At 48.9% G+C, this 25890-nt stretch overlaps 1 protein-coding gene across 4 annotated transcripts in view; it reads left to right on the top strand.

Annotated features, from left to right (window-relative positions):
- Positions 1 to 25890, top strand: part of Mical2 (microtubule associated monooxygenase, calponin and LIM domain containing 2) — a 206680-nt gene that overhangs the window by 36713 nt on the left and 144077 nt on the right. For all 4 annotated transcript variants that reach the window (XR_013343562.1, XR_013343561.1, XM_077798174.1 and 1 more), the window contains exon 3: positions 7451 to 7790. Coding sequence is in view for 2 of the 4 variants with exons in the window: in XM_077798174.1 (XP_077654300.1) it covers positions 7527 to 7790 (264 nt within the window). In the remaining 2 variants the exon portion in view is untranslated. The remainder of the gene's footprint in view (positions 1 to 7450; positions 7791 to 25890) is intronic.

Raw genomic sequence — 25890 nt, 5'->3', positions numbered from 1 at the left:
CCTTTGGCTCCATCCACCATGTGCAGCGGTGTAGGAAGGAATGGTGGTTAGGAGTGTCCCTCTGGACTCTGGCTGTGGGTGGTTGAATCAAGTTGCTGACTTCTCTAATTTTTTCAACAATGAGGATGATCCTCACATCTAACAATGCCTTTGTTATAATGATTAACTGCTTCTTCCCATACAAAGCTTTAACACATTGCCTGAGACTTCATAGATGCTCACGAAATGGTCACAGTTATCTTCTCAAGATCATATGTTCCTTTAGTATTTTAGCACGTGCTCTGTAGACAGGGCTTCATGCTAGAATGGCTATGATTGAGGTCAGTACAGGGTGCTATGGGAACACTGGGGAGGGATTGCGGTGGGAGGCAAGGTAGGGTTAGGGGAGGAGGCTGGAAGGTGGATTAGGAGTTCTGGGATGGAGATGTGCTCAGGTCCATGTGCCCTGTGGAAGAGCAGTGAGTATGGTAGCTGATGGATTGGACACTGTTGTTATAAATGGGAATGTTTTCCTGCATGACAGTGGTATTTCCTGATGAATCAAAAGCTTTCATAGGTAGTGTCCTTGAAGTTGACATGAGTCAATAAAAAAATAGGCCAAGCCCCAACTTTGAGGGATGGAACTTGTCCCACTACACAACTGTCGTTTGCACTCATTCAAGTCAAAGTGAGTCCAGCAGACCAGGGCTGACCTGGACCTGTCTTCAAGGAGCTTTTGGGGAATCTGCTCTCTGTAGGCAAGAGTGCTTTCTGCATTCAGGGACCGTGATCTGCCAGCAGCACTGTACAGGGATCAGCAGCCAAGGTCAGAAGTGTTCTTCCAGGAGGGGTGATATTTGGTGGGCCCCAGAAACTAAGTCTAAGGAGCTGGTACCAGAACTTCCCTGGGGCTTCCTGGAAACTAGAAGTGTGAGTTCATAGTTTTCCTGGACACCCAATGCATGCTCGAGGCGGCTTAGGGCCAAGTTTCCATAGGTAGTGAAATCTTTGTTATTTTGTCTACTGGTTTATTTTATCAACCAGTAGACAAAATAGATAAACAGGTTTCCATCTTGGGGGTCACTGGTGGGGTCCTGTAGGCACAGCTAAGCCTTGTGTGGGAGGTCCTTTCTTCCCCATTATACACTGGCATGGGGAGGGTATGGTTCTTTGGAAGGGGGCCTGCCACACTGGACCTGAGAGTCTTAGGCTCTGGAGAGAAGAGCTGCTGGGAGGGAACTTGCCCCTGACCTGTTAGAATTTAAGCCAATTTATTAGTTGGCTCAGTGTCAGGGCTTCAGGCAGGATGTCCCTTCCCTTGCTGAAGAAGAATAGCAAGGTTGGGGTTGGAGACCATGCAGGCCTAGGAGGCCAGTCCTGCCAGGTCTGAGTGAGTCGAGAAGTCTGCACAAGGCCTACTTTCTTTTTTTGTTTTTTTGAGAGAGAGAGAGAGAGAGAGAGAGAGAGAGAGAGAGAGAGAGAGAGAGAGATGAGGGAGGGAGGGAGGGAGGGAGGGAGGGAGGGAATTTTTTTAATATTTATTGTTTAGTTTTCGGTAGATACAACATCTTTATTTTATTTTTATGTGGTGCTGAAGATCGAACCCAGCACCCCATGCATGCCAGGTGAGCGCGTTACCGTTTGAGCCACATCCCCAGCCCACAAGGCCTACTTTCTAATGCTAGGACCGACTGTCAGGGAGAGGAGACTCCTTGACGTGAAACCTGTCTAAAGCAACAAGCTGTAAAAATTGTGCATCCTCTGGGTATAGGAAATCTGGGAAATACAGAGAAGGACAGCCTAATCCTCTATTGTTAGGTTACCCCATGACTTAAGAAAGTGCCCTGCAGTTGACACCTGTACTCTCCAGGCCCAGACTGCCAGAAACTATGAAACTTAACTGATACAATTCACATCGTGGCTTCAGACAGGGCCCGTCAGTTTGTTTCTGTTCCAATTTGACAGTAGCCCTATCAGTGTCCTTAGGAGGGCAGTAGGAAGGTCAGGCCAGGGCTCAAGCCCAGGTCACCTTATGCCTGGGCCAGAGTTCTTTCTTTTCCTAGAAGGTCCTAAAGAGAGGCTTAGCAGTATGGGCAGAGATGTGGAGTATGGGTAGAAATCTTGGGGAAAAAATTTAAAATGCATTCGTATATATATATATATATTTCAGAAAAGAGAGATGGGCACGTTCTGAGATCACTTTTTTTTAAGACCCATACTTTTGAGAGAGAAAGTGCACATACCAGCCCACAAGCCTGTTACAAGGACTACTTTGGGTAAGGCAGGCAAAGGGGCCTGGCTGGCAGTGGCCCTGAGATGCTGCCTTTCCTCCTTCTGGCACTGTGCCTGGTCAGCATCTAGGTGTATCCAGGCAGTGAGACCCTAGAGGGTGGGGACTGATTCATGGGTCGTCCCAGGGCCTGGCACTGTGAATGGCTCCAAGAGGGAGTGGATGGAGGAGAGAAGTGGGGATGTCTGAAGTCCCTTGCAGCCGGGCCAGTGGAGTTCACTGACTGTTGAAGAGTGTGGGAGGCTGGAACTGGGAGGACAGGAGCAAAATAGACTGGGGTCATAGAGAGGGAGCAGCCCAGAAGGCCAGGGCCTGTAGTGCACTTGTGGTCTCTTCCAGAGCTCCTGCCCTGGGCACTGGGTGATGGGGGCACGGGGTTGTCTGGGCCCTTGTTACAGTCTGGGACCTTGTGGGGGCTCTCATGGTGGGTATCTGCATGCCTTCTTTTTGGCCTTTCTAGAGGGGCTCCAGCACACACGGGTGGGTTTAGCCTGTATGGAAAGGGCTTCTCTTCTGGTGGGAGAGCTCAGGCCTGAGACTAGGAAGTAGAGACCTTTGGAGACAGAACTCCTCTCTCTGGGGGATGACTAAGAAGACTTCCTAAGGCCGTCTTCCCGACAGAGCAGGTGGCCTGGGAGTGGCACTCCCCACGGTGGAGGGGTGCAGGTGGTGGAGGGAGGGCCGGAAGGAGACCACAGGCAGGCCAAGGTGGCCCTTTCAGACTCTTCCCAACTCTGCAGTTGCTCCTGTTGGTTCAAGTTGGCTTCCTAGTGAGAGATGGAAAGCCAGAAGGGAAGATGGGGTCTTCAGGCCCCACCTGTGAATCAGACTCAGGGGTCTGCAGAGTGACCGCGTGTGCAGGAGACATTTGCCATCGCCGAGTCCCCGACTGGCTCCTGCCTGCTCTTAGGTGTAGGGCTCAGGTAGGCTCAGAGCCAGATCTTCAGTCCCCAGCTCCCACCTGCTGCAAGTGCAGGACGGACATCCCCTCCATGGCTGAGCCTTCCCATGGTCCATTTGGCGAGGCAGACCCGGGAGATGGCAGGTTTGATTAGGGCAACGTGGCAGTGTAAAATGGCAAGAGGTTTTTGCTCTTAGATTGCATTGACCTTGAAACAGATCTTGTCTGGGTACCTCAAGGGATTGAGGATTGAGCTTTTTCCTCATGGGAAAGTTCTGCCTCGTGTCCGTCCCTCTCCAGACCTCCTTGAGTTCTTATAGAACTCTATAATTTTCCCAAGGTTTGTCACACTGTTTGCTGTTGTTTGGCAGATGACTTGGCAGCGGGGGTGGGCAGAAAGTATGATCCTAAATGTGAGTGCACAGGCAAAACTGGGGTATGGAGACCTGTCACTCACTTTGAGAGGGGCTCAGGGACTCTGCAAAAACCCTGAACTTGTCTCCAGATGCCGTAGGCTGAGCCCATCACCAGTACTGTCTCCTGTAGTTTGAGGTCATGAATCTTAATTTGTAGTGGCTAGAGGCGGGGGCGGAGAGTAGCTTTGTGACTCATGATGTCACAGAGGCAAGGAAACAGAAAAACCACAACTAAGGGACTCCAGTTGGCAAAACCCAAACTGCTTCAAACCTATTCTTGGAAACTACAGCATCACATCTTGCTTCTTCCCAGAAAATGCAGAACCTTTCATCCTTCTGGATGAAATAATTGCTTCTATTTCTAAGACACGTCAAACTCCAAAAAGGCAGCAGCTGGGTGGTGATAAACAAGACTTGTCCACCCAGAGCTAGCCACCCAGGGTCCTCTGAGCTAATGCACTCTTGACCTGCTTCTTCTGGGGGAGGTGGGCAGGGGAAAGGTACCCACTAGAGGCAGGACACCCTGGTTCTCTGAAAACTTGATGCTCAGATTCCCTACTCCTGAGTGCTAGGTCGACCCTTTCCAGTTCCTTAGTGGCACCACCCTGCACCCTGTGTGTCTTCAGCTCCTCACCAAGACCACCCTGAGTGAGGTTCCCCACTTGACATATGAAGAACTTAAAACTCAGTTCAATGACTTGCCTGGAGCTACAGGGCGAGGAAGCAAGTTTGAACACAGGTAACTAAGCTAAGTTATCAAAAATCATGTTCTCTTTTCCCCTTCCTTTTGGGTTGAGGGTGTTTGGGCCACTTGAAGAATAGTAATGAGTGCTAGGTTGTCACATAGCAGCCAAGAGCTAAAGACATCGTATACCTAATCTCCTTTATTCCTTACCACCCTAGAAAGCAAATAGTATTGTTCCCATTTTACACATGAGACAACTGAGGCTGAGGCAGGCGAGAGAACTCACCTAGGGTCACAAAGCTAGTATGTACTTGAGCCCAGATTCCTACCCAGGTTTGCCTGACTCAAAATGTTCTGTTTTCCCATGGGGAAACATCTTTAAAGTCTCTGCCTTAAACTGGCAAGCTGATTTGAAAGGTTGAGATTTGACTCTTGAAATCGAGGGAGGCAGGTCTGAGCCTGGTACGGGGTGTGGGGTACATGTCCAAGGCTGCGTTTATCTCCTGCTGTCGGCCCATCTCCATACACTTCCCCTTATCTCGCCCCAGATAAGAGCCGGTTCGGAGCTCCCACGCCCACCCCGAGCCCTCAGCACCACCTTTGGCTCTTTCTCCACCGGAGCCCTAAGATTAAGTCGTGCATTTTTCTTTGGAGGGAGGAGACGAGTTCTTCCAGTTTGTAAATTATTGTCTGGGAGTCCGATCTGCCTTGATAGTGCCGAACAGCGCATGCTTTTAGTCAAGGAGGAGCTGGCAACTGGGAGTGTTTTGATTTACAAAACTTATTTTTTCAAACTGGTGCACCCCCCAGATACAAATCTGCCTGCGTGATGGACGCAGCAGCATGAGTACATCTGCTGAGCCTCTCCCAGGGCCAGGCTCTGCCGACAACTGCATTTCTTTCTCCCTCTTCACAGCAGCCGTGGAGGTGGAGATCATCATCCATCTGTTGTACAAGAAGAAACTGAGGCTCAAAGTCTCAGTGGCTTGTGTGAGGCTGTGTGGGCAGCAAAGGGCCAGGCCAAGCTCTGGACTCAGGCTCCTGAGGCCCCAGAGCCACCTGGCCATCCTTGGAAAGGACCGCAGGAGAGCAGTTGAATGCAGGCAGTCTTAGAGTTGTCAGCCAGTTACTGGGTCCTTTGTTCCTGCTGGCACAGAAGTGGTTCCAAAGATAGAGAGAGCCTGAGAATGTGAAAATGCCCAGAAAAGCAAACGAGTCCTACTTCCGTTTATGCTTTCTGGGTGGCAAGTGTGGCACGTGGGGGAAAGTCAAGACACCAAAGGTGGCAGTGTTTATGTGAGTAGTGCCAAGGGAGCTCAGTGGACATGAAAGGAGCTGGGGCAGCATCCACAAAGGAATCCAGGTCTCATCTGGGCCAGGCAGAGCACCGCAGAGCCAGCCCTTCCAGCCTGTGGAGCATGTTGAGTGGCATGGGCCAGGGCCCCCAGGTGGGGCCTGGAGCCTGGTTGAGGCGTGCCAGCCAGCCAGGAGCGTGTGCTGGTCTGCCTTCAACTGAGCACAGGGCCAGGCACACTGGAAGATCCCAGGGGAGGCTGGAAGGGAGGGCAGGGTTGGTGCTCCTGGGCACTTCCTTGACCTGTCCTGGACATGCCCTCACACTCACCTTCTCTGAATTGCCGAACCCTTGAACTTACTGTCATTTTGCAACTTAACAACTCTTTCCAGATTCATGCCCTGTAGGGTCTCTCCTTTGCCTGGAATGTCACTCCAGAGTCTTGTAGTGAGATCCTCCCATTCATAGGACTGGAGCTTCTTGAGCCCCTTGCGACTCCTTGAGCTCTGCTAGACACCTGCTGCTCCGGCTCCGCAGTACTCTGTCCTTATTCCACAGCACTTGTCTATAGTCCTGTCATCAACTGTATAGTCCTGTCTTCTTGCCAGGCCAGGCCTGAGCCTGCATTGCTTATCTCTCCATCCCCATCCCCTAGCATGATGCCCGGCGCACACCTGCTGCGCTTCCAGCAGCTGCTGAATGAATGAGTCAGAGATCAGGGAAGGTGAGAACACTTTGCTTCACTCTTAGAATTATAAGCCAACCTATGATCCAAATGTACCCACAGAAACGTTCTGGGGGGGGGGGTGAAAAGCTCTGTGGGAGAGCTCAGTTCTGGTGAGTCCTTTTGTTTACAGACCCCACAAAAGGCAGGACCTCTTGACCACTGTCCAGCCCTGGCCCTGCCCTCTCCACACTGGCCTCCTTGCACTAGCTTTGGATTCCAGAAAAATAGCTAGTATTTTGGAAAATCAGCTCTACTTTATTTTTGTCCCTTTGAAACTTCAGTGACTTTTCTAAGGCATGCCTGAGGGTGGAGTGATGCAGAGAGAAGCGTCCATGCCAAAACCTTGGCGAGCTATTTTTGTGAAGTGAATGAACATCCGCTGCATTTTTCCCTTCCATCAGCCTGAGCACTTGTTCCAACCAGCTCGGCCTGGACTTACAAAGCACAGACTCCTTTTGTCCATTGGAAAGAAGAGGCCCACGTGTCTCTGTCTCCCGTGTTTCTGACTAAGGTAGATGGTGTGCTTCCAGCAGATTCCAGAAACAGAGGGAAGTTTTGAGAAATTGCAATGGGTAACTTGTCTGGGGGAAAACACCTGCCCTCTGGTAACTAATGAAGAAAGATTTTAAAGTTTCCTGGTCCGAGCACAGGTGGGACTATCATGAGGCCTGGAGAGGTGTGTGCTCTGGGTTTTTTCCCGTTCACTGATGTCATGGGCTAGGATGAATTCATCTTAGTCAATCAAGTCGCTGCACCAAGAACAGTAGGTTTTCAGTGGTATTAAATCTAGCGCATTTTTTTCTGTCTTTCTCCTTCACCACTCATTATTTCCAGAGCCATCTGGCTTGTAGCAAGATCGACCAGGTACCGTTGACATGAGTCAGGGTATATATAACTTTGCACAACCTGTGTTTCTTTTCAGCCAGGGAGAGGAGTGAGTGGGTGCTGGGGAGAAAGACTGGCAGTAAGGCATCCTTGCCGGGTTAGGGGGTATGATGTACACCTTCCGGAGATGGTCTAGGTTTAGCACTAAGTATAATGAATGAAGATGGGTGTTTTAGTGTCTCAAAGGAATTTCATCACTTCCTGTCGGGGCCCATCCTCCACTCTCCCCTCACTGCCCATGCACCTCACCTCTGTCTCCACCCACCTTTGCAGGTGTGACGCTTCTCCTGGTGTTTCATGGTGATCCCCTCTGTCCTGTCTGCACCCTGCTCCACGTGGCTCCTGAACCATGGGGGAGAATGAGGATGAGAAGCAGAGCCAGGCCGGGCAGGTTTTTGAGAACTTTGTCCAGGCTTCCACATGCAAAGGGACCCTGCAGGCCTTCAACATCCTCACCCAACACTTGGACCTGGACCCTCTGGACCACAGAAACTTCTACTCCAAGCTCAAGTCCAAGGTGACCACCTGGAAGGCCAAAGCCCTGTGGTACAAATTGGACAAGCGAGGCTCCCACAAAGAGTACAAGCGGGGGAAGTCGTGTATGAACACCAAGGTAAGGGGGACCGCCAGGGAGGCGTGTCTCACCCTCGTGGGACAGGGGGGTTGGTATTTGGGAGTTAAGAGGCAGCTGCCCTTCTGCTATTTTGAAGCTCTGAACAGATGTGGGCGTGAATGTTGTATTGTCATGCTCGGCTGAAGGTTTCCTTGGTCTGTGTGCTTAGCTTGTCCTGGCTGGGAGTTTCCACATTATCCTGGTGGCCTCAGCCACCCTTCTGGTGTCCTTTCCAAAGGAGAGAAACCAAAGGCCAGGTGAGGGAGTGAAGCAAATCTTTGCTTTTATCTTACTTCTGCTGTTACCATGACCACAGCTACCTCTGATACCCACTATCGATCCAGCAACTCCTGTGGGCTAGGCACTTTATATCCATGATCACACGGAACACCTGCAGGAGTTCTGTGGGCCATTTTAGAGAGGTGGAAATGGAGAAGCCAATTATACAGGTCACACAACTAGAAGGCAACTTGGGTCTGTTTGATTCCTGGGCTTAAGCCCTAAATTCCACACAGAGGCTTAATTAAAGAGAGGTGTTCCCCGGGAGCAAACCCTTAGAAAGATCCCCTGGTTTTTAATGAGTTGGCTAAGAAGTAGGTCTTTGGTCCCTACCTCCTTTTCAGCCCTCTTTTTCCCCCTCCCTCCCAACACCTCTCAGTTCTCTACCTCCTTTTCTAGTCTGCATGTCTCTGCTCAGGATTGCACTCATAGTTAATCCTCCACAAATATTTGCATCCTTTATCATTTGGCTTTAGGCTGCGTCCGTGAAGGCAGGACTGACCACAAATCACGTCTCTGGCATCTCCAAAATGCCCACCACCCAACGGGCAGCTCAAAGTCAAGACTTGCCAGCTGGCCCTGGGGGGCTCTCGGCCCTGGGCACGAATCCAAGCCGTATGTTTAGGTTGAGATTGGATGTGCTGTATTTAGACCTCTCAGGAGGTAGCTCAGCCAGAGCCCTTGGAATTCCAGTCAGTGCCAATCCCAGGACAAGGGGATTGAACTCTCCATGGCAATCAGCACTGTTGTGTTTTTGTTTTGGTGACGGAGGAGCTGTTGAGTCCACGGTGGGATACGGCTGCTTTCCATTGCTCTAGGGAGACAGCTGTCAAGCTCCCCTGAGCCTGGGATGCACTGACCGTCCAGGGCATAGGAAGAGCATTCCATCAAGCTGCAGCACCAAACAGACAGCCCAGGGCACACTAGCCACCCAGGCAGTACCCACCATGCTCCAGCCTCAGGCAGAGACATGGCAGTGATAGGGAAATAGAAGGGGAGGAGAGGTGGGACCAGCGTCCTGGCTGAACTTCCACCCAGGGTCCCCTCCCTAGTTGTAACTTCATGGTTTCTATTCAGGTGCAGCTCTTCAGGGTTAAAGGGGTGGGGGGACTTGTAGCATTCAGTGTTACCCTTCAGAGTCCTTGTATAAAGTAGCTTTCTTAAAAAAAAAAAAAGTTTTGCATTAGGTCCTCCTCCAAGATAAAATTGAACAAACCAGTAAATAAATTCAACAGCTCCCGTAGAAAGAATGGCCCAGCTGCATGGTGCAGTCTCGGGAGTTTTCAGAATCCTGTTTTATTAGGAACTATCAGCGCCCCACACACCCAGCACTCTGTGGGACTGCCTTGGAGATCTGAGGGTGGGTCCCCCAGGGCGTCAGCCAGCAGGGGGATGAGTGGAAGGTTGGCCACCATGAAGATGTCCTCTTCAAAAATCACCAGCCGGGTGTTGCCTGGTTTGTCTGGCCAGCCCCCGTTTTATAGGCTTCGATGGCATGAAGTGGCAGAGTCCTCACTTCTTGTGGCTGGCACCTGAGATACAAAGGGAAAGAAAAAGTCTCTGAGTTTGTGAGGTTGAGTAAGGGTGGTTCTTGCCTAGGGATTTTTATGCCTTTCTTACGAGGAGGAACAAAGACATTTCAAATGTGTGATAGTCTGTCTCATGAAAACCCTGGGTGCTGAGAGTGGGGGGTACATTTGAAAATGCACCTCGAGGGTGGATTGTGACTGTGTGAGGTCACTTGAGCTGCACACTTCAAAAGCCCAGCTCAATCTAACCAGACAACACCGGGAAATCATTAACTCATGGGACAGGATGGCCCAGACCCAGTCATTTCCATCCTCCCTCCTTCCATCTGTGTCTCAACGTTGTGCTCTGGGTTGATTCCTTTCCTCCTCCTTGGTAGACAGATTTTCCTCCTCATTGGTAGCTTCTGCTTCATATATTTTGTAGGTTCATGATCCAAAAAGACTGGAATCTTTATCTTCCAGCTCAGAGTTGAAAAAAAAATCTCAGGGAGGATTTTGATTGTCCACCTCTGGTTTTATAATGGTCCAAGCCAGCTGAACTGGCCGTTGTGATTGGCAGACCTTTCATGAATCGTGATTAAGGTGAGGGAGGAGCAGGTCCCTGAGGATGTGGGGGTACAGGTCCCAAACAATGTGGGGGTGAAGAACCGACACAGACGTCCTCTACAGTGACTGCTGTCGTGGTCCAATCCCGCCATATTGGATCCATGTGTGGGTGATGAATGCTCAGCTCTCCAAGGCCAGTGCTTATCTGTCTTTTTGTGAGGCGAAACCCTAGAAGAGGGATCCTGTCTCTCTTCACATGAACAGATACACCACATTTAGGTTTCCTCTGGTGTCGTGATGGACGCTTGGTATTAGCCAAACAAGAAATGCTGGGCATTAGCCTACAGTGGCTGATCATAAATGCTAAGCCAGATATTGCAGGTGTGGCAGGTGTGAGGCATAAAGCCAAGCATCTGGTTAGCCACAGGACTTGTGGAAATAAATGCAATCCAGCCAGACCCCTACCTCCACACCCATGTGGACACCTCTCCACCATCTGGAGTGCGTCTGTGCTTCAGCAGTTCACAAGCATTTATCAGGCCCTGGCATTCACACCCACGTGCCTGTGCTAACAGTGGTGGTGGGAGACTGGGGACCAACATCTATTCGGAGCAGGAGGGCTCCGACGGAGGGGCCAGGAGACAAGAGAAAGGCTTCGGAGGCCTCTGGAGCAATGGTGCAGGTGGCAGTTGCATAATGCAGCTGGAGATCATTGTTCATTATTGTTTTTTCTTTATGAGAGTTTCAGCAGGCGCTTAATAATTCTTTCCCTGGCTTCTGTCTTCCCACATAAACAGACACTGTCTTGTTCACCACCCACATTTACTTTTCTTGGGTGTGACTCGATAAGAATGGGGTGAACCCAAGGATCAAGCCAGATTCCCTCGTTTAGAACAGATATTGGCTCTGCCTTTGAGTCACATTAGGGTCAACTGTCACCTCCAACGGGGAACTGTTACCTGAGAAAGCAACCTAGTAGAACCTGGGATCCATCATGGCGTGAAGGATCGCCATGTCACAAAAATCTCGGTTTCTTCATTTTTCATAGGAACCTTTAGTGCTAGGAGGAACTTAGGAGAATGTGCCATCTCTGCATTTGACAGGTGACAAAAGGGGGTCCCAGGAAGCTAACGCTCCTTAGCTGGAGCCAGCGGGCAGCACCACTGGGGTTTGGACTTTCTTCCCTGGCTTGCTCTTAGGTTCTTTTGTTCATTCATCCAGCAGCAGGTGTGTCTAGCTCCTGATCAGACAGGAAGGATGGTTTATAAGATGCATAAGGAGCGCTTCCCACATGAGCTTTCTGTAATGGAAACAGAAATGCACTTATTTCCATATTTATTCGCTGATTTAATAATTCCCGAGATGAATAATTATTCAACATTAAGTAGCTAACATGTGCCAGGCCCTAAGTATCTAACAGCCAATTAACAGCTCTGTGGCCTCAGGCAGGTTACTTAATATCTCTGTGGCATTCTCTGAAGACAATAATGGTCCTTCTGCTTTATAGTTACTGTAAGGACTCAATCAGGTCATCTATGTAAAGTGCTCAGGAAGTTGCCTACTACATAACAAGTGATCAGCAAATATCTGGCCATTATTATTGTTAATGATGTACGTGCTGTAAGAGGTGTGCACACTGGCGTGCGGGAGTATAGAAAAACAAGTGACTAACCGTGACTGGGGTAGTCTGGGAATGCTTCCTGGAAGAGGAGGAGTGATGTGGGGCTTGACAGACCAGTAGGATCTTGCCTTGCAGAGCTGAAGGAACACCAGCAAAGAGGTCTAGTTTAGGGAGGGTATTGCTTGTGTCAATGGGAAAGCAGGGGTGCGGGTGTGGGGAGGGGGTGAGAGCAAGAGAGCAGAATGCATGGATGAGGGGGATGCCAGGGACAAAGAGCTCTTGGGTGCCAGGCTGGGAGGAGAGGTTTCCGAGTCAAAGCGAGGACCTGGAGACCATCAGCAAGGAGCCCCAGCCCTTCCTGGAGTGGACACTCCCACCTGTCCAGCCCGGGGCTCTTGGTACCACCTCCCACAGTATTGCTCAGTAATCACAGGTGATCTTTAGGGACCAGGAGCCATTTGTATACCAGTGCCCTGGAAATGACTCCTGGACATAATGAAGACTCCGGTGCTGTCTCTCTAGAAGAGCATGTCTGTATTTTGTGGGGTCACTCCACACCTTCTGCTCCTGAGCATGACCCTGGCCCAGCTGTGCCTCTGCAGCACCTCCCCAGTGTGGAGCCGGGCCTCTGACCAGTTCTCATGGCCCCACTTGACCCGTGGCTCCTGAGTCGCCTTTTAGCAAAGTAGGAGGCAGAGAGGTAGGGCGAGAGGGGGTTAGGGTGGAAGGGGTGAAACTGGGAGTAGAAGACAGCAGCTATCTGTTGGCCTGGATAAGCCTATCTGACATTCCTGGCCTCTGAAGTCACCCACTGAGGCTGACTGCGCTGATCGAGGCAGGTCAAGTACCACGTTGCCTAATATGGACCATTGTAGTCCCAACTGATGAAGCAGAGGTTGGTCTCTGGGGTGTGGAATTCTGCATTCAAGGAACAAGGGGAGATGGACTCTGGGTTTGTCCACTTACCTGACGGCAGATGGCCCGTGCCGCTGCATTAGGCAGGTTTGCAAGCCTGGCCCCGGACAGAGCTGGAGTCACAACTGCTCCGCCTCTGCAGCTCCGTGGGGTGTGTGGGTTGGCACAAGTGAGTGCCCTGGGCATTCTGCAGGCGCTCCGGTGAAAGCTCTCATTTTTGGCTGTCTTCATAGAATGTAGCCATCCAGGTCCACTGTGGTTCATTTTGTGAATATACAACCTGCTCTATGTGGCCATGTATTCTACATCATGGGTACAACCAACCCTGGATCAAAAATACTTGAAAAAAAATTTCATCTGTCCTAAACCTGTACACACTTTCCCCCTTGTCTTTATTCCATAAATAGTAGAGTGTAACAACTATTTGCATAGCATTACAGTTTTTAAGGTATCATAAGTAATCACAAGGTGATTAAAATATACAGGAAATGTGCCTAGGTTATATGCAAACACTGTGCCATCTAATATTAGGGACTTGAGCATGTACGAGTTTTGGTATCTGTGGGGAAGAGAGAGGAGGGTATAGATCCCCATGGATTATAATAATGACTGTATTTTTGAATACTGCAAGTATGTGTGTGTTACTAGAGGTTAAACCCAGGACCTGTGCATGCTACACAAGTGCTCTACCACTAAGCTATATCCTTAGCTCTTTTTAAAAAATTTTTACATTTATTTTTTTAAATTTTGAGACAGAATCTTACTAAATTGCTGAGAGTCTTGCTAAATTGCTGAGGCTGGCCTTAAACTCGCCATCCTCCTGCCTCAGCCTCCCCAGAGTTGCTGGGATTGTAGGTGTGCATCACCACTCCCCACACTGGACTACTTTTTTTGTCTTGTACACACAAAAAACTAATTAAAAATGAAATGCCACCTTGTGTGGTGGCTCACCCCTATAATCCCAGCGATACTTGGGAGGCTGAGGCAAGAGGATTACAAGTTCAAGGCCAACCTCAGCAATTTAGTGAGACCCTCAGCAACTTAGCAAGACCCTGTCTCAAAATAAAAAATAAAGCCAGGCACAGTGGCACAGCCTGCAGTCCCGCAGCTCAGGAGGCTGAGGCAGGAGGATCATGAGTTCAAAGCCAGCCTCAGCAATGAGGAGGTGCTAAGCAACTCAGTGAGACCCTGTCTCTAAATAAAATACAAAATAGGGCTGGGGATGTGGCTCAGTGGTCGAGTGCCCCAGAGTTCAATAGCTGCTACTTAAAAAACAAAAACAAAAACCTCCAAAATGCATAATGAGGATTAAAAGTAATTCAAGTAGAATAAGAAAATATAGAGTAAAAATAAGCCTGTTTCTCCACTCCCCACTCCACCTCGTGGCAACTACTGCACCATTTCCTGTAGCCTTCCTCCAGGTCTCTGGGTGTGTGTGTTTGTGTATGTTTATAAGTCTCCCCTTTCCACTTTGAGATGGGGTCTCACATGTTGCCCAGGCTGGTCTTGAACTGTGGGATGGGATTCAAGCCAGCCTCCTGCCTCCGTCTCGTAGGCAGCTGGGACTACAGATCCCCCCACCAGGCCTGGCTTTAATGGGAAATACCTATCTAGGCTTGTTCTGCACATTAGTTTTTTACACTCAAAAACATATTGTGGAGCTTGTTTCAGTGTGTATCACTCTTATCCTTTTATTCATGGTTTTTATGGTTTTCCGTTTTATGATTCTGTCACAGTTTATTTAACTGCTTGGACTGTTTCCCATAATGCCATCGTCGACAAGGCTGCTGTCTGTCTCCTTAACCACACCTCTTCACCTTGTAGGAATTCTGAGTCGGCGTGGGTGCCTATTGGGTTTAACAATTCCAGGCACTGTCGGGTTCTCCCTGGGTGGACATGCCCTCCAACTGGGCAAGGGAGTGCCAAGAGTCCTTTAAAAGGCAGGAATCACAAGGTTGCCCCTAATATTGTGCCATCTAATATTAGGGACTTGAGCATGGGTGAGTTTTGGTATCTGTGGGGAAGAGAGTGGAGGGTATCAGTCACAGTGTTGTCCTTGGCCTCGTGAGTGGAAATCAACAGACCCTCTCTGAGGCCTGGAGCCTGTGTGGGTAGCCTTGAATGGGCCACTGAGGAAAGAGCAGTCCAGCAGTGGCCGGTAAGGGTTGCTGCTACATCCGTGACAGCAACGTGTGACTACTGTCACCACCCAAGATCTGAAGAGTGCTTTATGTTTCACAACATGGCTTGAGATGCATGCTTTCATTAAGAAGCTCTCTTTATAGGTGAAAGAGAGTGCGTGTGTGTGTGTGTGTGTGTGTGTGTGTGTGTGTGTGTGTGTGGGTATCACATTGATGCGATTATATTCTGATCTTCAAAGTTCCATCAGCTAATGGGAGCTTTTAGGGCCTGGCCACGGAGCCCTGTGTGACTTGTTCTGAACAGGAGACTGGTCTGGCTCACTTGTTCTCTTTGTGACTCATCTCCAGAGAGTGTCACCTCCTCCCCCTTCTCTTGTCCCATCTCCAGCCTGGGTCTGGGGCACAGTGGGCCTGCGAGCTCCTTAGCCCTGTGGCTAGCAGCTGGTCAGTGCCCACATGGATGACTGTGACTGTCTCTTTCCCCATGACTATGGGTTGCCTGAGGACAGGGACCATGTCTAGCCCATGCGAGCACAGGGAGTGGCCCAGCAGGCGAGGTGCAAGAGGAATGAACTTGGTCAGTCAAGGGCTTCCTTCTGGAGCCGTCCTGGCTGAGCCCTGCTGTTCCCAGGCTGGCTAGTGGGCTTGCAGGCCATGGCACCCACCAGTCCTTGATTCCTTGCATAAGATCTGCCCAAATTTGCCCCTGAGCACCCTTCCCTGAGGGGCAGGGATGGTGACCACAGTCTTGTCTGGGCCTGGACTAGCATCTGGCAGCTCGTAGAACTTTCAAGAGGGCTGGGACGTCGGCCAGTGGCCTGTGAGGCTGGAAAGCCAGGCTTCCTTTTTCTTAGAGAAAAACAAAAACCCTCTTGCAGTTCCTGGCCCACCCAGGATTGCACAAGGCCTCTGGGAATCTCTGGCCAGGATTATCCAAATAAATGTGTGCCGCTGGGCAGGGCGAAAGGAAGCCATGAGGCAGTTTAACACTCTGCTCGCCACAGAAGGCAGACCCTGGCTTCCCTTCCCTGACCATTAGGGCCTCTCACTCTGCTGTTTTTGATTTTTTGGTTTTCCACAATAAAATAATGTCTTGAAGACCAGCTTATTTTATGGCAGGGAGTTCTCCCACTTGGTGTGAACACATCTGTCTACCTCCCCAGCTGGATGAGTTCAGCTTCCTGTGGCAGGGCTGGTCCTGGGCAGTCTACCAGGTCCAGTTGTTAAGTTGTTGCCCTCTGCTACATCAGCAAGGACTGCATTCGGTTGCAAGTAACTGAAAATTTAACCTAAAACAAATAGGGACCTTTTTTTTTTTTTTTAAACCAGAAATCAGGTGAGAGATGGTGGCTCTAGGTGTGGCAATTATACTCTCTAGACCAGTGCTGTCTAATACAAACATAATATGAGCCACATAAACTATTTAGAATTTTCTAGAAGTCACATGTAAAAAATACAAAGAAATGATAAAATAGGTTTTAATCATATATTTTATTTAACCTAACATATCCATAATATTATAAGTTCAACATGTTGCGAATATAAAAAATAGTCACGGAGGTATGTCACATTTTTAATATTAAGTCATGAAATACAGTGTGTGTTTTACAGCTCATCTCAATATAGACTAGCCAGAGTTCAAGTGCTCAATAGCTCTATGTGGCTAGTTACTGTTGAATTGGACAGCATAGCTTTTGCTCTCATGCTTGTCACTTTATGGTTACAAGGTAACTGCTGCAGCACCCGTCATCACATTTGTTTTTGAGATAGGAATAAGGTAGAAGGTACTGCTCTAGCTACATACGTCTTATCATGTAGGCAAAAGTGTTTCCAGAAATTCCACTCAAATATAAGCTCCATGAGGGAAGGATTGGTTGTTGAATACGTTCTTTGCTGATTCATCGACACCTAGGATAATGTCTGAAACCTCATAGGTATTTGTCACAGGCTGAGTTCTTCAAAAGCAGAATCTTAGAAGGTGTTTAGAGTGTAAGATGTTCATTAGCAATCAACATCTGTGAAAGGAATGGAGAGAATGTGAAGCAGAATGAGGGTTGAGGAAGAAATTGAAGGTTGAGGACCAGATGCCTGCAGGTTTGAGCACTTGGGTCTTTTCATACTTGATCTTTTAGCAAATGAGTTTTGCAAAAGATACAGGTGGAAGGCCCTGTGATTCTCAGTTCATGTAGGATGGCCAGCTGTGAGCTCAGCTTTCTGTATAATGTGTTAACATCTACCAATCAAACATCCGTAACATGTATGTAGTTCTAGAATATGTACATAGGGGAGTAAGTGTAAATATCATAGTACAGAGGATGCTCAACCCGTGAAGAGTTAGCATCCCTCTGAACTCATAGCTAAGGTGAAATTATCCTAAGTGGAAAATGTATTTAATACACCCAACCTACAGAACATAGCTTAGCAACACAGTAGTGTGTGTGTGTGTGTGTGTGTGTGTGTGTGTGAGATCTTTCATGTATTATATATAAGGTGATGTCACAAGCCTGCTCAGAGTCCTCAACAGCAGGTACCGTATTTCAGGTAACCTGGGGTAACCCCTGCCCTTCTCCGTAGTCCTACGACATGTAAATACAGGGTAGCGAGCCATCACTACCTGTCCAGAGAATTCTGCATGGAAGATTCTATTCTCAGGACTCTTTTTCTCTAAGGAAGAGTCATCTAGATCTGAGATACACACCTGGGACACCTCCTTCAGGTCCAGATATTCAGAACGAACCCAGGGGAGGGGTCCTTGTCCTTCCACCCACCCAGGGTCTATCAATCAGCTCTTTGTTAGGTTTAAAAAAATGATCTTTTGTGTTTACTATTTTTTTTCCTGCATCCCAAGTATATTTTTAAAAATTGTGGTAAAATACATATAACTTAAAATGTGCCGTCAGTCACATTAATAGCACGCATGGTATTATTCAATCAGCACCACTTTCTATTTCTAACATTTTCCATCCCTCCAAATAGAAACTCACCCTCAGCCCTTTCTGTCTCTATCAGTTGCCTATTCTGGATGTTCCGCACAAGTGGAACTGTATATTTGTCTTTTCGTGTTTGACTTATTTCAGTTAGCACAAGGTCTCCAGGGTTCGTCTCTGGGACAGTGTGGGTCAGAACTTCACTCTGTTTTTTTTTTTTCAAATTTAATAAGATATTTCATTTAGCCCAACATATCCAAAATATCATTTGAGCATGTGATAACTATAAAGTTATTTATAATCTATTTTATATTTTTGGTACGAAGTCTTCAAAATCTGATGTGCGTTTTCCTCTTGCAGGACCTCTCAGTTCAGATGCTAAATTTTAATCAGAAATACTTAGTTTGTGTTTAGATCTCATAAAAGTTACTGTTGACAAGTAGATTTCCATATTCCGCTTATCCCAATTTGAAAGTCTTTCAGTAATTGAGTTGAGTAGGAGGAATCTTTAAATTATAATAATAATATATGTATGTGACATGAAATTCATCCTTAAGTGTGTGGTTTGGTGTCCTCCAGTGCATCCATGTTGTTGTGTCACTGTTATGGTTATATATCCTTGGCACCTTGTTCATCTTGCCAAAATGAAACTCTGTATCATCAAACAACTCCCACTCGTCCCCAGACCCCGCCCCTGACTGTCACCATTTTCCTGTGATTGACAATAAGGTCGACACCTCTCAGCACTTCCCACAAGTGGACTCCCAGTGCGCATCCTCTTGCGACTGCATAGTTCACTTAGTGTGATGTCTTTAAGGTTCATCCATGTTCTAGCATATGTCAGAGTCTCCTTATTTAGGGCTGAGTAATATTCTCTTGCATGTAACATCACATGTTTATCCATTCACTGAAGGGCAGTTGGCTTTTCCACTGTCAGACTATAATGCAGCCATGAACTCTGGGATACAGGTGTCAGTGTGAGCTCTCTTTTCCAGTTCTTTGGCTTATATACCTTAGAGTGGCATCACTGCGTCCTATGGTAATTCCATTTTTTACTTTTTGAGGAAATGCCCACTATTTACATTTACTGTTATTTCTTCTTTTTACACTGTGTACTCAATTGTGGTGCTGGGGATGGAACCCGTGGCCCCGTGCGTGCTAAGCAAGTGCTCTACCACTGAGCTACACCCCGGGCTTTAACTCTTATTTTTAAAATTGTCATCCCGAATTAATTCGTTATAGTTTTTAATTCACTAAAAATTATTTTGAGGTTTTGCTGCATGCCAGGCACAGGGGATAGGAGGATATACAAAATCGCTGTCCTCTTGGGGTCTGTGTGCTCGTCAGTGAGAGGCAGACACTGACGGGCACCTGCATGTGCGTGGCCAGCTGTGGTCAGTGCTGAGGGGAAGCTAAGTGGGAGGCAGGCATGGGCACCCTGCAGGAGTGACTTGCTGCTCCCCACGGGGTGTTCTGGGGAGCTGTCTAGGATGTCCTGAGGGCAGCAAGGTCAAGAGCAAGTGGCTCTCCGAGGGGAGATTCTAGGCAGAGGGGCAGCAGCAGGTGCAGAGACGCCAGTAAGCAGGGGCTCTGCCTGTGAGGAGACCAGGTGCCCGGAGGAGCCAGGCCAGAGAGGTCCCAGAGAGGGTGGGAGCCAGAGGGTGTCAGTCGGAAACCCCTGGAAGGGCTTTGGCTTTTACTGTGCACGAGAGGCAAAGCCACGGGAGGTTTTGCTCTGACTGTGAGATGCCAGGGATGAGAGATGAAGGTAGACGAGGGTCCCTCCTGTCTGCGAGTAACGGCTATCTCAGGCCTAAAGAATGCACTGTCTCCTGCACCCTCTCTGGGTCCCAGGAGCTGTCAGAGGTGCTCACTCGCCACGTGCCAGCAGATTGGGGACAGGAAGAAACCAGCCTTGCTGCCAGGTCGGGACAGGTCTGGACACTCTGATTTAAGGTCCTGAAGAAACAGCAGCACTAACCACGCTCCAAGAACAGGCTCACTCCCAGTATTGACTGCTAAGGGCCAGTTCTCCAGATTAGGCACCAGAGATGAGGAGGAGACAGTGGAGAGGGCCCTTGTACCCATGAAGCTTTTCTTTTAGTCTGGAGAGAACAGAGATGCAAAAGACCATTTTATCACTGTGTCTGTAGGACCTGAGTGGGGTCCTTCCCAGTAGATTCTGGATGAGCTGTCAGGGAAGTCCTTTCTGGGAGGTGAGAAGCAGCAGCATCCAGGCAATGAGCTGGGTGTTCAGAGAGAACAGTAAATTTCCTGATCAGTTGTAGGAAGCATCAAAGTAGCCAAGAGGGGCTGGAGTGGGATGAGCAAAGGGGAGAGGGTGCAAGGTGAAGTGGGGAGGGTAGACAGGAGCCAATTCATTAAAAGTCTTTTGTTTAGTCCTCTGTCAGGAGTTGAGGTTTTATTATAGGATTTCTCACTGAATGCCAGCTCCATGGCTTATCGACTCTGTGCTAGTTAGACCCTCTGTTTCTTTATTGATGAAATGGAGATAACAGTAGTAGTTACTATCTCATACGGCTAGAGTAGAGATTTTATATGAGAAAATGTATACAAAGCATTTGAAGTGCCCAAATCTTCTTGTTAGTCTCATTCTTCTTAAAACTATCCTATTGGCTTTGGTGACACAAAAGTGGCATGAGTACATTCATATTTTTGTGCCGCCATCATCACTGCTGTCTCCAGAACTTCTTCATCTTGTAATACCGGAACCCTGTGCCTGTTAAACACTAGCTCTCCATTCTTCCTCCCCAGCCCCTGGCAACCCCCAGCCTACTTTCTGTCTCTATGAATTTGATAATTGTAAGCACCTGATACGAGTAGAATCATATGATGTTTGTCCTTTTCTGCGATTGCCTTATTTCACTAGAATAACATCCTCAAGATTCAGCCAGGTTGTTACATATGTCAGAAATTCCTTCCTTTTTAGGGTTGAATAATGGTCCATTGTATGGACATACCACATTTTGTTAATCCATGACCCTTTTGTTACTTCCTACATTTGGCTCTTGTGAATGATGGCTAGGAATATGGCAGTGTTCACATCTTTTCAAGATCCTGATTTTGATTATTTAGGTACATATCCAGGAATGGAATTGCTGGATCATGTGTAATTTTATTTAAAAAACTTTGGAGAACTGTCATAATATTTTCCACAGTGGCTATATCACTTTACATTCCCACCAAGAGGGCTCAAGTGTTCAAATTTCTTCACATCCTCAATGATACTTATTGTTTTGGTTTGGTATTCGCCATCCTAATGGATGCGAGGTCACACCTCACTGTGGTTTGGGTCTGCATTTCCCTGATCATCAGTGACGCTGAGCGTCTTCTCATGTGCTTGCCGTCCATACAGGTGTCTTCTATGGAGAAACGTCTATTCAAGTCTCTTACCTATTTTTGAATCCGTTTGTGTTTGTTGTTGTTGTTGACTTTGAAGAATGCTCTGTAGAGTCACCTCCTAACCTCAGATATGTTATTTGTAGATATTTTCTCTCCTTCTGTGGGTTCCCATTTTTACCAGGTGGATGGTGTGCCTGACTGTTCAAAAGTTTCAAATTTTACTGTGGCCCGATTGTCCGTTTTGTCTTTTGTTGCCTAGATCTTTGGAGTCATGTCCAAGAAAACATGATCAAATTCAATATTGTGCAGCTTTTATTCTGTGTTTTCTTCTAGATGTCTTGAGTCTCAGCTCTTGCATTTAGTTCTTTGGTCCATTGTGAGTAAATTTTTTTGCACATGGTGTTATTTAAAGGTATGATGCCACTTTTTTAGGCCGGTTTTTAAGTCTTTGTGCTTTCTCCCTGGCCACAGTACAGCCTTTGCATCCTTCAGGGGTTTGTCTGTGACTCCCTTTTACTTCTGCTGGGCATGCTTTCTCAGGGGGAATCTCAGCCACACAGGCCTGTCACCTCCATGAAGATGACTCCCCACTCCTGACCTTAATCCCATGACGCCATCAAAGCACATTCTGCATATTATCAGGAAGCACCCCTGTTCTTTTTTTTTCTTTTTGGTACTAGGGATTGAACCCCGGGGTGCCTAACCACTCAGCCACATCCCCAGCCCTTTTTATTTGTTTTATTTAGAGACAGGGTCTCGCTGAGTCGCTTAGGGCCTTGCTCAGTTGCAGAGGCTGGCTTTGAACTTGCCATCCTCCTGCCTCCACCTCCTGAGGGGCTGGGATTCCAGGCATGTGCCCCCACACCCAGCTTCCTCCTGCTCTTTTTGGAACATGTCCACCATCTTCTTTCTGAAACCCACTTTTCTTCCTCTTTCTTCAAAGCCCTGCAGACTCTGAGCCCTGCAGTGCTGGTGGACCCCCAGCCCCTGTCTGCCTCCCCGTCCATCTGGTGCTGTGGCTGCCTTTGCAGTTTCATGCCCTCCGGGCCCCTGCTCCCATGCTGGCTGGCCCTACTCTGGTTCAGGGGCTGAGCTGTCCTCCAGGTGATCATGGGCTGACCGCTCTTCCCACCCTTCCCCCTCCAGCCAGCCACGGCCCCTGGAGAGTCACCTTCCTAATCCACCTCTGACTATGACTCTGTTCAAATCCAGTGGCCCCAGTGCCTGTGGTTAAAGCTCCTACTCCTGCCCTGCCTGGTGCCCTGTGTCCCCGAGGTCTCCAGCCTCACCCTCCTCGTCCCCACCCCTCCCTCTCCCAAGCCCATCTGGCTGCACTCCTCTCCTGCCCAGCCTGTCCTCCACCCCTCCCGTGGCCAGCATCGGTGGCAGCTCCAGTGTCTGCCCATCCTCACAGATCCACCCCCTTTATGGCTCCAGCAGCTTCTAACGCCCACGGCCACCTCCGCCGCCCCCTCCCGGGGCCACCGCTTAGAGTTTGCCAACACCCGGAAAGGCTCCACCCAACCCTCTTGTGCATCCTCCTCTCTAACCACAACCCGGGGCTGCTGCTTCTCTTTCTGCGTCACTGTCACGAAACCTGCTGCCACCCAGATCTCTCTCTGGGCCCTTCCTTCCCTGCCGGCTGTTGGCTTTAAAGGCCTCACCCGCTGGCCCCTCTGGGAGCCTGGGTCTGCCTTGGCCATGGTGTGCTGCAGCTTCTCAGTGCCCCTGCTTCAGGCGGACCCCACCCTGGGCTGCCACCGTTCTGCCACTGTGGGAGGATGACGCAGGGCCACAGTTGGCTTCCTTCCCGGCGACCTAGTGTTGAGCATCTGAGCACTGCAGGGGCCACCTCGCAAGCCAGGCCAGCCATCTGAGGTCTGCCTGACTCCCACTGCACCTGCCCGCCCTTCCCGTCCCCGCTGTCCATCTGGCCCCTTCCCTTTAAGCACATCTGAAGTGTCTCCACTTCTGCTTTACCCCCAGTCCATGTCACCCATGCCGTTCCCCCACGTGCCAGGAGCAAGGCCTTTATCAGAGTCACTGGGGCCCTTGGAGCTCGCAAAAACCAGAGTTGCAATTTATCCTCGTCCACTTGACCTCTTTTGGACCCTGGACTTTGGGTAGTCCACCATCTCCTTGAATCCCTCTTCTCCCTAAAATGATGCCTAGGTGTCTAGTGAGGGCCACTGTCCTGGAGGGAGGGAAAGGGGGCTGTGCTCCTTTGCAAAGAACAGCAGACCTGAGCGTCATCGGGGCCAGACTCCACCGGCCTCTCCTACTTGCTTGGCAGAAGGGTCTCCATGAAGAGCACCCAGGGCCCTTCATCTGGTGTTGCTGAACCCAGCCACAGGTTAGGGGGACATGGATTCCTGACCCCTCTGGTGCTGCAGGAGCCTCCTGTGTTTTGGCCCCTCAGAGCTGCTGAAGCTCCTGATCATGCCAAGGGACTTGTCAGTTGTTAGAGTTTAATGACATGTCACAGAAGCACGAAGCTTTTCTATTGGCAAAGCAGTTCTGCATCCAACACTCTGTTTGATGCTCACAGTAACTCTGGGAGGTAAATCAGGCTGCTTTACAGACGAGGAACAGAGGCATCATTGAGCTAAAGGACTTGCCCACGTTCAAAGCCAGCAGTCCCAGATTTTGGTATCCAGATGATCAACATTTGCTTTGGTCTCCAATGGAGGGTGACTCTCAGACAGTATGAAATAAGTGGAGGTAGTAGTGATGTCCAGCTGTGATTTCAGAGACTAGGGAGGCTGAGGCAGGAGAATTCCAAGGTCGAGGCCAGCCTCAGCAACTTAGCAAGAGTGTGTCTCAGAGTTAAATAAAAAAGGGCAGGGAATGGAACTCTGTGGTAGAGCACCTTTGGGTTTGATCCCCAATACCAAAAAAGGGGAAGAAATGTATTTAATTTTCATCCACACTTTTCCTTCAGTACTTAGTACTGGGCAGTGAGGATCAGAGAAGGCTCAGATGTTATTCTTGCCTTTATTTCCAAAAGAAATTCCTGCTGAAATATTTAAGATGAACTTTACTTTTATTACTTTTGAATTAACTACAACCCGGGGCTGCTGCTTCCTTTCTGCGACACTTTTGAATTAATGATTGAACGGATGAATTTCTGATTTTAGAATTTCACATTTGAGTGTTTGAAGTCCTCAGTTCATGTTCACATGCTGGTACTGTATAGCTGTTTTGATGGATTTGGATAGTTTGCAATTTGGGGTTCAGGATGGCATTTGTGCCTTTAGTTCAGCTCCAGTGTCTGTATTGTTTTATCTATGTGAATTCAAAATTCACACAGCTGAATGGGGAGTTTCAAGTGAAATAATTATGAACAGCTTGCTTTGCAATCTCTTTGGTTATAATAAACCAGAAATGGGTACCTGTGATAGGTGTGTCTAACTTGCTTTAAGAATTTAACTTTGATGCTGAGTGCAGTGGTGCACACTTGTAATCCCAACCACTTGGGAGACTGAGGCAGGAGGATCATGAGTTCAAAGCCAGCCTCAGCAAAAACAAGGAGCTAAGCCACTCAGTGAGACCCTGACTCTAAATCAAATACAAAATAGGGTTAGGGAAGTGCCCTTGATTTCAATCCCTGGCACACTGCTTCCCCCACCCCGCAAGAAAAGTATTTAACTTTGAAATCAAAATTTTCTGTTCAGCAAGGTGAAGATGATATTACCTACAATAGTAGTAAGGGGGTAATGAGCTGACTGAGCAGGGGAGGGGGGCTGTAGCATGGTAACAATCAGAAGATGATAGCTGTCACTATATCATCCCACAGGTTTAAGGAAAAGTCTGACGATTGTCCCCCATGCAGGGGGCACATAGCAGTGCTTGTCTGGGACACAGATTGTTAATCCTCAGAGGTCTGTGAACTTGAATGAGGAAAAACCTTCATTTTCACTAACCTCTAACTGAAATGCAACCCATTCTTCAGTTATGGAAGTAGGCAGCCAAGCTTTGTTAGGAGTGTCCGACTGTTCACCAAGAGCATCACAGGTACAGCGTCTTCATTTCTCCTTGCCTTTGGATGTCCGTGTCTCCACCCATGGCTCACCCTTACTACGTCTGGAAATTATTCGAGGAGTGAGAGCTGCTGCTAGATTGTGTGATCTAATGTATTATTGGATACATGTTGACAGTATGTTTTATGCATTTAAAGTGAATATTCTGAGGTGTCTGTCAGCTTCGCTAGGTTGCTGCGGTGGTCCCTGGGATCCCGATGAAGGGCCCTGGGCTGATGCAGTAGAGCTGGGAGGAGGGGCAGGAGCTCTATGAGGCCCCACTGTGTGCACAGCAGGGCCTGCTGGGAAGAGCCCACGTGGGCCTTGGGGACAGATTTCGGCTCTCCACTCAGCTCTGTGGCCTAGGGACAATCTGTCAACTCGGCTGAACCCCAGTCTCCACGTCTGTGAAGCAGCACTGTTCAAACCTACCTCTCAGACCAGCTGTAGCCCCATGCAACCAGCCATTCCCAAGGAGTGGGAGGTCCTAAGGGACATGACTTCCCGTCCCCTTCCTGCCGACTCTGATCTGCGTCCTCTGGTGTGCTGGGAGAGGGGTGGGCCCCTGTCCTCCGAGGCCTGTCTTCCATGTGCCTGTTCTGTGTGTTCTTTCACCGGGGACCCCGCACGGTGTGTGGTGGTGCTGGGCGGAGCCTCAGTCTGCAGGCCTCCAGGGGACAGTCAGGCGATCCTCCCCAGAACAGCAGGAGAATCAGGCTCTCAGGCTCTCCTGACCTGTCCCCTGTCCACCTGGGCCTTC

Source organism: Urocitellus parryii, chromosome 4 (assembly GCF_045843805.1).
Source record: "Urocitellus parryii isolate mUroPar1 chromosome 4, mUroPar1.hap1, whole genome shotgun sequence".
NCBI classification, from domain to species: Eukaryota; Metazoa; Chordata; class Mammalia; order Rodentia; family Sciuridae; genus Urocitellus; species Urocitellus parryii.
The sequence above is the reverse complement of the archived record's forward strand: the minus strand, read 5'-3'. Positions and strand labels throughout refer to the sequence as shown.